At 38.2% G+C, this 12,790-nt stretch overlaps 1 protein-coding gene across 3 annotated transcripts in view; it reads left to right on the plus strand.

Annotated features, from left to right (window-relative positions):
- The first annotated feature begins 1,003 nt into the window (after window positions 1-1,003).
- The window catches only part of LOC145480651 (intermembrane lipid transfer protein VPS13C-like), a 67,981-nt gene continuing 56,194 nt past the window's right edge, over window positions 1,004-12,790 (plus strand). For all 3 annotated transcript variants that reach the window (XM_081458935.1, XM_081458937.1, XM_081458936.1), the window contains exons 1-21: window positions 1,004-1,622; window positions 3,509-3,552; window positions 4,450-4,492; window positions 4,966-5,061; window positions 5,427-5,537; window positions 6,258-6,334; window positions 6,484-6,522; window positions 6,848-6,907; window positions 7,373-7,432; window positions 7,778-7,861; window positions 8,014-8,071; window positions 8,330-8,403; window positions 9,018-9,071; window positions 9,544-9,650; window positions 10,088-10,162; window positions 10,305-10,395; window positions 10,473-10,535; window positions 10,875-10,998; window positions 11,727-11,839; window positions 12,352-12,419; window positions 12,522-12,593. In XM_081458935.1, the coding sequence (XP_081315061.1) occupies window positions 1,526-1,622; window positions 3,509-3,552; window positions 4,450-4,492; window positions 4,966-5,061; window positions 5,427-5,537; window positions 6,258-6,334; window positions 6,484-6,522; window positions 6,848-6,907; window positions 7,373-7,432; window positions 7,778-7,861; window positions 8,014-8,071; window positions 8,330-8,403; window positions 9,018-9,071; window positions 9,544-9,650; window positions 10,088-10,162; window positions 10,305-10,395; window positions 10,473-10,535; window positions 10,875-10,998; window positions 11,727-11,839; window positions 12,352-12,419; window positions 12,522-12,593 (1,610 nt within the window). In that variant the 5' untranslated portion in view covers window positions 1,004-1,525. The remainder of the gene's footprint in view (window positions 1,623-3,508; window positions 3,553-4,449; window positions 4,493-4,965; window positions 5,062-5,426; window positions 5,538-6,257; window positions 6,335-6,483; window positions 6,523-6,847; window positions 6,908-7,372; window positions 7,433-7,777; window positions 7,862-8,013; window positions 8,072-8,329; window positions 8,404-9,017; window positions 9,072-9,543; window positions 9,651-10,087; window positions 10,163-10,304; window positions 10,396-10,472; window positions 10,536-10,874; window positions 10,999-11,726; window positions 11,840-12,351; window positions 12,420-12,521; window positions 12,594-12,790) is intronic.

Below are 12,790 nucleotides of genomic sequence, written 5' to 3' on the forward strand. Positions count from 1 at the left end.
TGCCGTTGTTGTCGTCCCTATCAATGGTCCGTACTAATCCGCACGGGCACGACGTTCCAAACACAGAGGGTCACCCGAGGTGGCAGTGTGCCAAAAAAATATCTGACTTAACACCCTTGCGACTCGATAATACCCCGTTTTTCATTCAGTGTGATTATATTTGGTAGTGTGGAGGCAAATAAATCTTACAAAACGGGCTTCTTTACTGCAGCATAGCCGAGACGCAGTTCTATAACTTGACTGCAAAGGGAAAATGTGATAATCTGACAAGTCAGACACGATTCCGGTCGATTCCTACCCATGTTACATAAACCATGTGTAAGAAAATTGGTCTTTTATACTAAGTGGAAACTCAGCTTTGTTTCCCAGCCTGCCATGGCCTGGTCCAGACCCCCAGAGGGTGGAAGATGACTGACATTTCAGGCTGGTGGGTTTGCTTGTCTGGTTCTGCAGTCAGCTGCTGCGCGTTCCTGGCCCTTCTCGGAGCACCACTCATGAATCCGCTGTCCGGTATGTAGCTAATGGCAGTGTTTCCCGGAAATACAGGAAAAGCTAGTAGTCTAGCGTAATCAACCTCTAGAAACCACGAGGTTAGCAGCCGGCATGCGTTTGTTTATCATGACAATCAAATGCTTTGATTTGATTTTCAATGTCATTTTTAGCTCGTTATATTTTATTTTAGTTTTATTTTTTCATGTTATTTTTTATTTTGTTTCTATTTGTTCATTTTATTTGTATTTTGTTTCTATTTTATATTCAGTTTATTTTTAGGTTGTTTTATTTTTCTTACATTTTTCTTTAATTTTAATTTAATTTTAATTTTATATTTTTTCAATGCTGTTTTACTTCTTTGTTACAAAAATCCGTTCAAAGATAATTGTTTCTTTGTCATTTGTAACCAACATTCGAACGATTCTCTTAGCCTCGATCGGGTTTGGTCTATATTCTTAAAATTTCGCAAATTCGGCTTCGACATTGTTATAAATTATATTCTTATAAAGAAAGACAGAGTATATGTAAAATAAAAGGAAGAGGTATTTGCACAGGGGACCCGAACACTGTATCAGCAGTAACATAATCATTTACATTCATGTCAAATAAATGTACTGTTATTCCTGGGTCTTTTTGAGCCTTTTACCCGCGACGTTTTCGAGTGCCCAGGCCCCTCCGGCTAAGGGGATAGCGTCCTTTGGGAAAGTGTATTTGCATATTCTGTAACGAATACGTTGTTTTGATAAGATATTCTAGTTAGCGATTCTTCTCGATGTGGCCTTCTAGGAAACGGACCTCTAGACAATATATTTGTCTGTAACTTTGGCCTGGAACAGGAAATGCAAAAGGTTAGCGACTCGAGTCAGCGAGAACATCTTTTCGCTTCATGCCAGCAGGGAAAACGAAGATTTCAGCTGCGAACTTGTGAATTTTTGTAAATACGTTAACTTCTTTGACATCACGTACTGCTACAGCCGAGCTTCTCTGTGAAGGTGATATTATTTTATCAGTGCAGCCAAGAAATCAGTGAAACATGTTTGAGTCTCTCGTTGCCTCGATTCTAAATGGAATTCTTGGAAAATACATTAAGGATTTGGACAGCTCGAATCTCAATCTTGGGATTTTAAAAGGTGAGAAAACATATGATTTATATCGAATACGCTCATCAAGTACAAATAAAACAAGTTAAGTATTTATTTAAGTATCTAAAATAGACTCCTTTTGGTAAAGTAATCTTAAGAAGCAATTGCGGAAATAAGCGCTCTCACTTGCCACCCATGCCAAGGAAGATACTGTACAGACGCTCACATTAGATAGTGGTTTTAATAGCGGGTCATTCGGTCTTGGAAAAGGCTTAAACATAAGGACAGCTTTGAATTAAAGCTTCATTTAATTAACAGTCGTGATCGCGGTAGGTACTTGACAATTATGCAGTATCTGTTTGTATTTTACCTTATTATACGCATATTTTAGCGCGCGTGACTCCTGACTGGTATTGCGTTACATGTTATTTCTTCCTGTGCCATAAATAATAAACTCGTGTCGTTTGTCTATTGCTTATGTCGAACCGTGCTGATTGCTTTTAGGTTGATAACCTTCTAATATATTGTTATTAGTTTTTATCTAGTGAAGCTTCTACATGTCAAGGATTTGTCTTTTAGTTTTCCCAATTTTCATTTAGCACAGTGTTGTCTGTGTGTCTGGGCCTGTTGACACCTGCTATGTGCCTGACAAGTACATGTATATTCATGAAAGGGAATGTGGCGAGGGGTTGAATGATGAGGGTTTCCAAGGGGTTTTGGAGGACAAGGGAGCATGATCATATTGTAATACTATTAATAATAATATTAATACTAAGTTTAATAGTTTGTCTCCTATAAAGCATGATGGTCCACTGTGATTGGTTGGTTTTCAACAGCTGTGATTGTGCAGTTCCAGAAAATATCCATACTCCCCCTACAGATGGGATTGGAATTTCCTGGGGGGTGAGGGGTTCTGGAAGACCATAAAATTTAAAGAAATGCATGAAGCTTAGCGGGAATTTCTAGAAAGATGGTGGTGGTGAGGAGAGGGGGGGGGGTTCTTAGAAAAAAACCCTTCGATGGGGGAGGTATTCATATTTTCTGGAACTACACATTACTGCATTATGGTCCTCGTTGTTTTGGTGAGTTGTTCCTTCGCTGGTCTGTTGTTGAATGGCTTTCCTGTCGTCTCTGAGCCACTCTCTTAATGGAGCATTCTGCTTTATAGGTGATGTTTAACCAGTTGACTTCATCATCTGATGAAGACTCGAACAGTACGCTGAGGAAATGCTGTGATCTACATGCTGCCTAATACTTTTAGAACTTCCAGGAAAAATGATTACTGAACTTGGAAAGGCAGGATTCAAATAAACCCAACTTTCAGGCTTGCCCTAATTGGGCAATCTGTGGACTAATCTTACATTTTACTTCGCTACTAGAGGGCTATTAGTAATAGCTCTCTAGTAGTGAAAGTGGCACAATCAAGTGTGGGGCTTTCTTTTGTTTTATTCCCAAATAAATATTTCTTCAACTAGCGTTTGCTAACTTTATTATTGCCTTTTCTGTCCGACTAGTTGGGTGATACTAAAACAATTAGACCCTTCGCCTTCAAGGGCCACGGGTCAATAGCCCATTTGGCTTCGCCTCATGGGCTATTGACCCGTAACCCTTCCAGGCTACGGGTCTAATTGTTAACTAGCATAAAAGTCATTCTTATTAATTAGCCCCCTAAAATTTCATGTCTCATAGCTAGTATTTCTATAATTTGAATTTTCTAAAAAAAAAATGCCAAGAAGACTTCACTTGCCTGTCTGGCAAGTAAAGAACAGGATCCACTAACCAAACTGCAAAATACACTGTTTAGCCGTGGGCTATCTGACACAACTTAATTCTTTACATGCATGCTGTAACTCAAATGGTCAGTCCCTTGTCACCTTGTGATGAAAAGACTGTTGCAATGATGATAGTGACAAAACAAATTTCTCCTTTTGTAGGAAATGTTATTCTTACAGATCTTGAATTGAGAGATGATGCATTGGTAAGTTTTTAATGAAGATGTTACAAATAGTTTACATTTTAGGAGCTAGCTAGTGTACACTAACTGGATAAATTATACTTCTTGTTGGATTGGATGTTAGTCCATCATAGGGCTTTAAAAATTTAATTTAAAAAGGTAAATTCTGTATACAAGCCAAATGGCTTATCAGGCTGGAGCTTTAAATAGATCCCGGTTTCTCAGTAGCATGGAGCGACTAGGAGTATTTCAATCTACTCCCCCGGCCCCTAAATGGGATGCTAGCCCATCAAAAGGTTAACCCAGCATTAAATTCGTTGGTACTGGTTTATGCACCTGGGTGGAGAGAGGCACTGTGAGAGTAAAGTGCTGTACCCAACAACACAACACAATGTCCCTGGCCAGGGCTTGAACCCCGACTGCTCGATCCGGGATTGAGTGCACTTACCATCAGACCACTATGCCTCCCTTACAGGGTTTAACTCCTAGCATTTATAACTTCGTCGTAATCCATTTATACACCTGGGTGGGGAGGGCCACTGTGAGAGTAAAACATCTTGTCCAAGTACAAATGTACATCAGTTGAACCCAATGACTCCTATCAGGGCTAGATGAACCTAGACTGCTTGAGGCAAGCGCACTAACCATTTGGCCAGTGCACCTCCCAGGCAGGGTAGATTCCTTGTGAGGGGTCATTGATTTTTCTACCTCAGATAATTGCCCTCAGGCCGTACGTTGCTCTTGACGTTAAGAACTTGTTCATGAAGTTTCATGCATTTACATGTACCTGTGGGATGTCATTCATACTGTCGGCTGACATGTTATAGAATGATAATTATTATACTACTGACCATGCATTTATTTATTAATTCCTTCCTCACTGCATGATAATTTATTATGTTGCGGACTGTTGTTTTCAAGGATGGTTTTCATCTTCCAGTGGAGGTGACCCATGGTTATGTTGGTAAGTTCCTCTACGCCCGATCAAAGTTGTATCCATAAGGTGATTCCTCAGAAATAAAAATTGCTGAACAACTTTTTTGAAATTTTCCCTGAATGTTCCCTACCAGGCACTGTATCGAAAAAATTGGGCCAATCTTACCCCTTTTAATTGCCTAATCACACATGTTATTTCATCAGTTGAACTGAACAACCCTAAAATAGCATGAAGTAACTAACATTTTGAACATTGACCAATTCCTTCGAATACCCACTGCTCATATAGTTTGGTCTGTCTCTCTGTGTTTGCACATCATTTACTTGTCTCTTTCATTCCCTTAGTCATATTTTGTTTTGCACATAGAAGGCAGGGGAATAACTCGAAAATTGCAAGTTTCATTCCACATATTGCCTAGTTAAGTGTCAGCTACAGTAGTTACATATAATTAATTTAATATGTGTTTATAAACCAACACCCGGGACTCTTTCAAATTACAGGCAAAATATCTTTGACAATTCCATGGACCGACCTCTATTCTCAACCATTTGACATAATAGTCCATGATGTGTATTTGATGGCAGGACCAATACGAGGTAAGGTGATAAGTCTGCAGTAGCCTACTTGATGCAGTAAGTCAAATGACATTAAAACCAGAATGACATTATAAATATAATTAAAAATAAATAATAAATATAATTAAAAATAAATAATAAATATAATTAGAAATATAAAAATGACATTAAAAACAGAAAGATCTTGGCAAACTACCCTACAATTTCAACGTGTTTTTAATTTTGACAACTGGACTTTAAAAATTTCAATAAAAGTTTACATCAATTTAGTATCATTTAATAATTAATTTATTGGTTCTGTACTGTTACCCATTTGGTTTATCCATTGGTTTCCAAACAGTGTAAATCCTTTAAATTGTAATACATAATGTCTGTTTTTTTCATAGACAGAACATATGACCCAGAGAGAGCAGAAGCATCTGAAATTGCAGCAAAACGGAAACGACTTTCTCAAATTGAACAGAGAATGGAAAAAACAGACAGCAATGCATCTGAAGGTTAGCAGAGACTGATAAAAATAAATCACTATGAGTATTATGTTGGAATTTGCTTATGAAGCAGTAATATACAGTATATATGTCATTTCATTATATCACAAACAGATTGCAGAAAATTTTTGGTATTTTTTTTTCAAAAATGGGAAGTATAATTGTTTTTTTTTCCACTGAAGTTATTGTTAATCACTAAACAGGTGACTCAAGAAATTCACTTGGCAGATCTGTTTAACATTTCCCCAGGTGGGAGGGTAGGGGGGTACTCTGCAAAGTTCTAAATGTGGAGGGCCTGCCCCGACATTCTGCCTGTTAGTTTTTTGTATACCATTTTGCCAGAAAAGGTACCTTTTTTGTATACCTTTATTTGAAAAAAGCTACCCCTTTGACATACTTTCATAACTGGCCCGTATTATGAATAAATCACTGAAATGGAAGTCTTCTTGTCATTTTCATGTAGTGTCTAATAATTGAAATGATACAGCCATAAGATGCCTCTGTTTGGAATATATTAATTTAAGGCCCAGTTGAAAATAACTAAACGTCAGATTCCCCTGCCCTTTCATGTACCTGGACTTGTGAAAGCCCTACCCTTTTATATACCTGAAGACTGAAAATGATACCACTTTCGGGCAGAGCCTTCCCGTATAGGCCATTATAGGAAGTTAACCCCCTGGAACACTGACCCATAAGGGACAGTAGTTAATTATGTTGCATTTTATTTAGAAGAGACAAAAGATGTTGCAGATGGTTCAGATTCCTTTGTTGACAAACTTGTTGCACAAGTGGTAAAGAACTTAAAGGCAAGTGAAAATTGCATACCAGGTTATCACGGTGAATTAATTCATACTCTTACACAGTTCTCAACTGCAGACGTATGAAAATGAAATACTATTTCAGGTGAATAGTGCAATTAGCTTACAGCTCTCTATTTGTTAATGTTGCATTATAGATATCAGTGAAGAACATTCACTTTCGCTATGAAGATAAGGTATGTAAAATAACCGCTGTATAATAACCCTTGAATGTATTTAGTTGGGAGGACATTCAGGTGTTAAAAGGTGGCCATAATAACAAGGTGACCGTAAGGTGGGGCTCCACTGTACTACTTATTTATTACTTACTTATGCATGCAGCTGGTCAAGGGACCTTCGATATTTGGGGTCATCCCCTTTGGCATTTCCCAGCTGTCCTTGAGGTGTATTTGAGGCTACGCCTGGCTAGCTGTCCAGTCTCCTACCATGTAGAATTTATTTCAAGCTAGTGCACTCGAGGACTTTTAGTCAGACTTATTAGTGTCAACCTTTTTATGACAGATAACGTCTCCAGATGCTCCATTTGCTGTGGGTTTTACTCTTCAGAATCTCTCTGCAGAGGTATGTTTAAAGATCGTAACTGCAATGTATTCCAAAATGATACTGCCGATCTCATCCATATCCTAAGTAGTTAGATTTACAATAACTCTATTCCTGTGTTCAGTTCTAAAGAAGTGATGAATAAGAGTTTGAATCACCTTTTTGACATACTGATGTAGTAAGATGCGCTAACAGCACAAATTGATTGCTTGTGCCCGAGCACTGGTGCCTGGGCAGTGGCACAAAATAGTGCTGCGTTCAGACACTGGGTTCTCCAAGAACATATATATACCCAAGCAACATTTGGTGCCAGAATACAAGGTCGAGAACTTGTGTACACCCTTACACGGCATTGTGCCTGAATTGTGGCGTGAGTATTGGAAAAAAGGTTTCTTTCTTAGCAATGACCGTTGAGAATCGTACTCCGGCACCTAGTGTCAATTATTAGGTCTCTGCACTAAGTTCTGCTCAATTCATTTTTTTCAGACGACAAATGAATTATGGCAGGAGTGTGTTGTAGATGCATCAGTCAAGACCGTTTACAAGGTATTAAAGCGTCCCATTTGGGGAGGACGTTATCGATAGTGTTACAAAGAATCACAAATGAGGATTTTTACTGGACTGAGAGCGTACCAGTTTGTCCCAAATGTCATTGCTTTGCACTCAGAACAATGACGATTATTTTCTCAGGATCTCAAAGCATGGTATTGGCCAAAATGTGATCACAGGCCGCAATGCATACGCAGTTTACGTTGGTCAATGATTCCAACAAAATGTTATTGTTATTTTTTAACAAATTGTAAGAGATAAAGCCTCTTTGAACTAACAAGTTCTGTATACCAAAGGTTCCAGCAGCTGATAATACTACATGTAAATGCTGTTAATTTACAGATAGTTAGTCTTGATTGCCTGTCAGTATACTGGAACACCAATCTGACCTCAGCCCAGTTTTTTGGATCTCAGAGTTCTTGGAAGGTAAAAAAAAAAAAAAAAGTATATAACGTTATATGAAACGATTTCTTCTTAGATTGCTATATTCTAAGTTGATGTTGTCACTTAGCTGTTTTTGAACTAGTAGCGATTGTCCAAACTTGTTACGAATTGTGATTCTGTCATTATTTTTTCAGGATCTAATGAGTCACGGTGTTTCAAGCAAAGGAAGCACTCCATCTGATTATGAATTCGGTACGTACCATTAAAATGGGTCGAGAAAGCATGGTTTATCATAGGCTGCGTTGCGGGCGTAAACGGGGAAGGGGTAGAGAGGCAAAAATTAAAACATCCGTTCATCCGCGCTTTGCCTCCTCATGCTCCGTTTTTTTTTAACGCCTACTACGCAGGCTAGGTTTATCAATCTAAGTTTAAATGTTAAGATCTATTTGTAAAAAATTATTTCCAGCACTGGTATCCTCAATGATTGTGTTGATTATTTTGTCCCAATAGTTTTGAAGCCTTTGTCTGCAGAATGCCACGTGGTTATGGACCAGTCATCAGATATAGTGTTTGATACACCAAAGGTAAAACTTTGTACAATTTCAAATTCCGTTTTACTAGGTTATTACGTATACAGTCATTTAGCTGGCACTGTATTTATATTGTTGGGCACTGGATAGAGTTGAAGATCTTTTTTGAACCTAATGGAAAGAAAACGTCCTGTGGTAAATCCAGTTTTGAACAGACCGTTTTAATTACCGTTAGTACATTGCTTTGTGATTAGTTTTTCTCCCCCTTCTCTGAAATCAGTGTTGCGTGGGTCTGAATTAAACTAAGCCTTTAATAACTTAAGGTAACTAAACAAACACAGTAATAACGCCACACACTTTGTGCACACGCTGGACTGGGCTGTAGGCATTAGGACCTTCAAATAAACGTTTTATCGACCATCGTAGCTGTAAATTCCAATTTGAGCAATTGTAAATTAAGGCCGCACTGCTCTACCAACTGAGCTATGAAGACCCATACATAGGAAGCAGTCCAATCTGTTGAGTTCATCTTAATCAGAAAGGAATGAAATAGAGAATGAGAATGATGTAAATCGCAGAAATACAAATCAGTGTAATGAAGATGTGTTGAACTTCTTATATCACTTAGTACTTGGCGTTGTTACTATAAACTGTATTTGCGTTTTCAGCTTTTAATTGAAGTATTGCAGCAGGAACTGTTGTTGGCGCTCTCCCAGAACCAGGTTAGTAGACGGAACTTGGAGAGAAAGAATGCAAGACATTGACAATGTCTTTTATTGTTTTAACCAGGCGAGCAATGATGGCAGTTTAACTTAACCCGGCTCTTAGGACTGGACTACAGTACTACCGCTGTAATTCATTTGTTCACGAGCCCTCAGTCTTCTTGTTCTGCACAAGACCAAATTGTTGCTCTAAAGTTGTACATTTTTTTTTGTGCACTTTACAGTAGTTTTCCAAGATAAGACTACGAAACCTTTTGGTTCACTGTAAAGCTTTACTGTAGATGTTGTACGAAAATACCTTTGTGTATATTGAGCAAGTATCAGTCAGTGAGTAATTGTTTTGAGTATAGCATAATGCCTATAAAACAAACTAGCTGCTTGCATTGCATTTACATTCGTATTTACATTGTATTTACATTGTTTTTACATTGTATCTGTACGTATCTTTTCCTCTTTGTGTTGCTTGACGTAGTTTCATAACGTGATGGATTTGATTGAATCGTTTGAGCTGATGGCCGTCAATCAACCGTATCAGAAATATCGACCAACAATACCAGTGCGAGTGGAGCCAGCTGCATGGTAAACGTGAACATAGTTGTAAAAGTAGAGTTATCTGGAGTTATTTTGGCCACGTACAAAAACTGCCTTAAAATTGAAGGAAACCTAAAACTAGCAGTTTACAAAGATAGAAAAACGCCAAAGAGATTATAGTAAACCATAAAGGGACAAGGATGGAGAAGATTAACACGGATTGCAAACGACGAACTTGAAATATTTAGGCTAAACGTTTCAAGTTCGGAAACCACCTCATTGCTCTTTTAACCCTTCAACATCCAGGAATGAGCCACAGCTATATCAATACACCGTCAATTCACTGACCTTGAGCCAAAATGACAGTTTACATGTACATTGTGCATATGAGCGGAGATCGTTCTAGCTAAGCAAAGACCTTACATTTTTTTCAAAGTGTCACGTATTTCCTTTTAATCCAAAGCAAATTTGATTTAAATTTGCAGGTGGAAATATGCATACACAGCAATTTGTGAGGAGAAAATTAGATGTTGGTCTTGGAGTCGCATAAAAGAACACAGGTACACAATAGCAAACCAGAGGTTTTTTCACTGTTGAAGCCAACTGTACGGCTGTTGTACAGTTTGTAATTGGCAAAGTAAACATGTTCTTGTCAGAGAAACAAACTGGTGAAAACATGATAGTGTGTTTGTCTTTATATAGGAGAAAGTATAAGCTGTACAAAGAACTTTGGGAGAGAAAGTTGAGGGGTTTGAACGAAGATGAAGAGTCGACTGTGCTACCCGCAATAAAGGTATAAGAAATTGTTTCTGTACAGAATCTGTGAGTCATCAAAATCGTTTAACTTTACCTTGATCCTCTTTCTTTTAGTCACTGGAGGATAAACTTGATATTCCAAGCATTTTGATTGCAAGAAGGCATGCAGAATTAGAAGTAAGTGTCGAGATAATTTATTTGTTGCCTGGTCGGAGTGGGTGCTGAAACCTTTTTTTTTATCTTACTAACTCAATCCTTTCAAACATGCAACAATTAAATAAACAACTAAATAATTCAATAAACAGGAATTTGTAGTGGGACATCCCACAGACAGGCTCTTCGTCCACTGTTTCCAGATCGAATTGGAATTTAGAGGTTAACTTGAAGTAGCTTGAAGTAACTTAACTTCAAGTAATTGTTGTATTCTTTCGACACCAGTTCGACACCAGTTAGAGTTTCAATTAGAATTGAAGACTGCTTTTACGATTTGTTGTAAACATAACCATTTTTAATCAGGTTCCTCGCAGCCAATTGTTTAATCCTAGTAAAAGGCGTAAGTCAAATCCCTGGTGGTTATGGCTTGGTATCGGATCTGGGAGTTCCACTGACTATGAAGGAATCATGAATAAAGAGAAGCAAGGTAAGTGAATCAATGTATTGTGGTGCATTATAACATCACTGGTACTGGACATTGTGCTCAGAACTTCATCAACAGCTATGCCATTAACGGAGGTTAGCTCACCATTAGATTGAGGCCCGTCCACACTGGAGGAATTTGAAAACGGAGGTTTCACTCTGAAAACACCGCGTCAAATATTTCCCGTCCACACTGGGAAATTTGAAAACGCGACAATCACCGGTCATTTAGATTTCTGTTTTGAGGAAAACCCAGACAGGGAAATTACATGATTATCGTGATGTTAAGTTCCTCCGGTGTGAAGAGCGTTTTCGAAAAGCTCCGTTTTCGTGACGGATTAGTGTGGACGGTAGGCCTAAACGTAGAAATAGAGCTGCGTTTTCAAATTCCTCCTGCGCATTGTGGACTGGGCCTGAATTACCGTTGAGCTGCTGCCGCAACTTTTAAGTGTAGAAAGTAATTGTTTTCGTAGTTCTTGTCACAACATACTTTGCTAACATGCAGCGATGCTGCTAAAAGTCTGTGAAAGAGAAAAATTAAAACGTTAGGTTTCCAAGATTCTTCAAATTGGAGTGCGTGTTCGTCGTTACCATTACTAATTATTCCCCCTGGCTGATGTGTTTCACTGAACTTTTTCTTTCCACAAAATAAAGCAAGAGCTAGTTGAAAGATGCAATCGAAATTTTTGTACAATTTGCGGATTTATTGCAACTATCTTGCGACCTTTGCAGAAGAAAGCGTTTGGTCGAAATTGTCAGTTGCTGCACTTCCCGCCGAGGAAAAAGAGAAGCTGTATAAAGCTATTGACTACAATGAAAGCGTACGAGTCAAATATCCCACTGAGGTGAGAACATAAATAAATAACAAAGTAAGTTTCTTTATTCCAGCTGATAAGATAACCATTCGTTAACCATTCTCGTTGACAGTGTCAGCGGCAGTGACAATATGGTTATGAAAGGAAAGGTCAAATGTTGACCTATTGAGGAAATGTCGAGGACGTTCTCTGAAGTGACTATAATAGTAAGCTAATATAGTACTGGAGTTTACTTTGAGTTCAAACAAAATTTAGATCTAAAAAAATTATCCAGATTGACTAGACTGCGAGCAGTCTCTTTCGTTTTCTAGGATACGACGCAAATACGCTAATGCGAAATAACAGAAAAGCGACAGTCTCATTCCCTCCTCGTTTTTTCTCTAATTTGCATAATTTTAACTTTTCCAGCCTCGCGGAGGATTTCAAGAACAAAAACCGAATACTCGTACACTGTAGTCTACAAAATGACTTACATGCAGGGTATTTTAAACTATTAATGGTTCTCTTTAGGCGTCAGTAGAGTTTATATCTTTTCATTGCAGTTCATAAAGTCAAGAATAACATTCAACCTTGATAGATGTACCTTAGTGCTCTGTGACACGAAGAACAGGTGAGTCACATCCTACGCATCTTTTAATGTTTGCAACATTTCTTTATCAGAGCCATGTAATTAGTTAAAATTTTAACTTGTTGTATTGACATGACGTTGCAGTGAAATAGCTCAGCTTGACACAGAAGGATTTGAGGCAGCTTTAGAGCACAGACCAGCTCAGAGCGCTTTTCGGTAAGCAAGCTTAAGAACATACAGTATCTTAGGTAAAGGTGTTGTTAAACTTAATCAAGCTCATCTAACCTAGTTATCAACATGTCAAGATCTTGAGTATAAATTATATAGTTCTTCTGGAGCTTTCATTGACAACATCTTGGCAATCCCGCGTCCTAAATAGAGGGACTGAGATGTCAAAAGCATATTGGTGCGGT

Source organism: Orbicella franksi, chromosome 3 (assembly GCF_964199315.1).
Source record: "Orbicella franksi chromosome 3, jaOrbFran1.1, whole genome shotgun sequence".
NCBI lineage: Eukaryota > Metazoa > Cnidaria > Anthozoa > Scleractinia > Merulinidae > Orbicella > Orbicella franksi.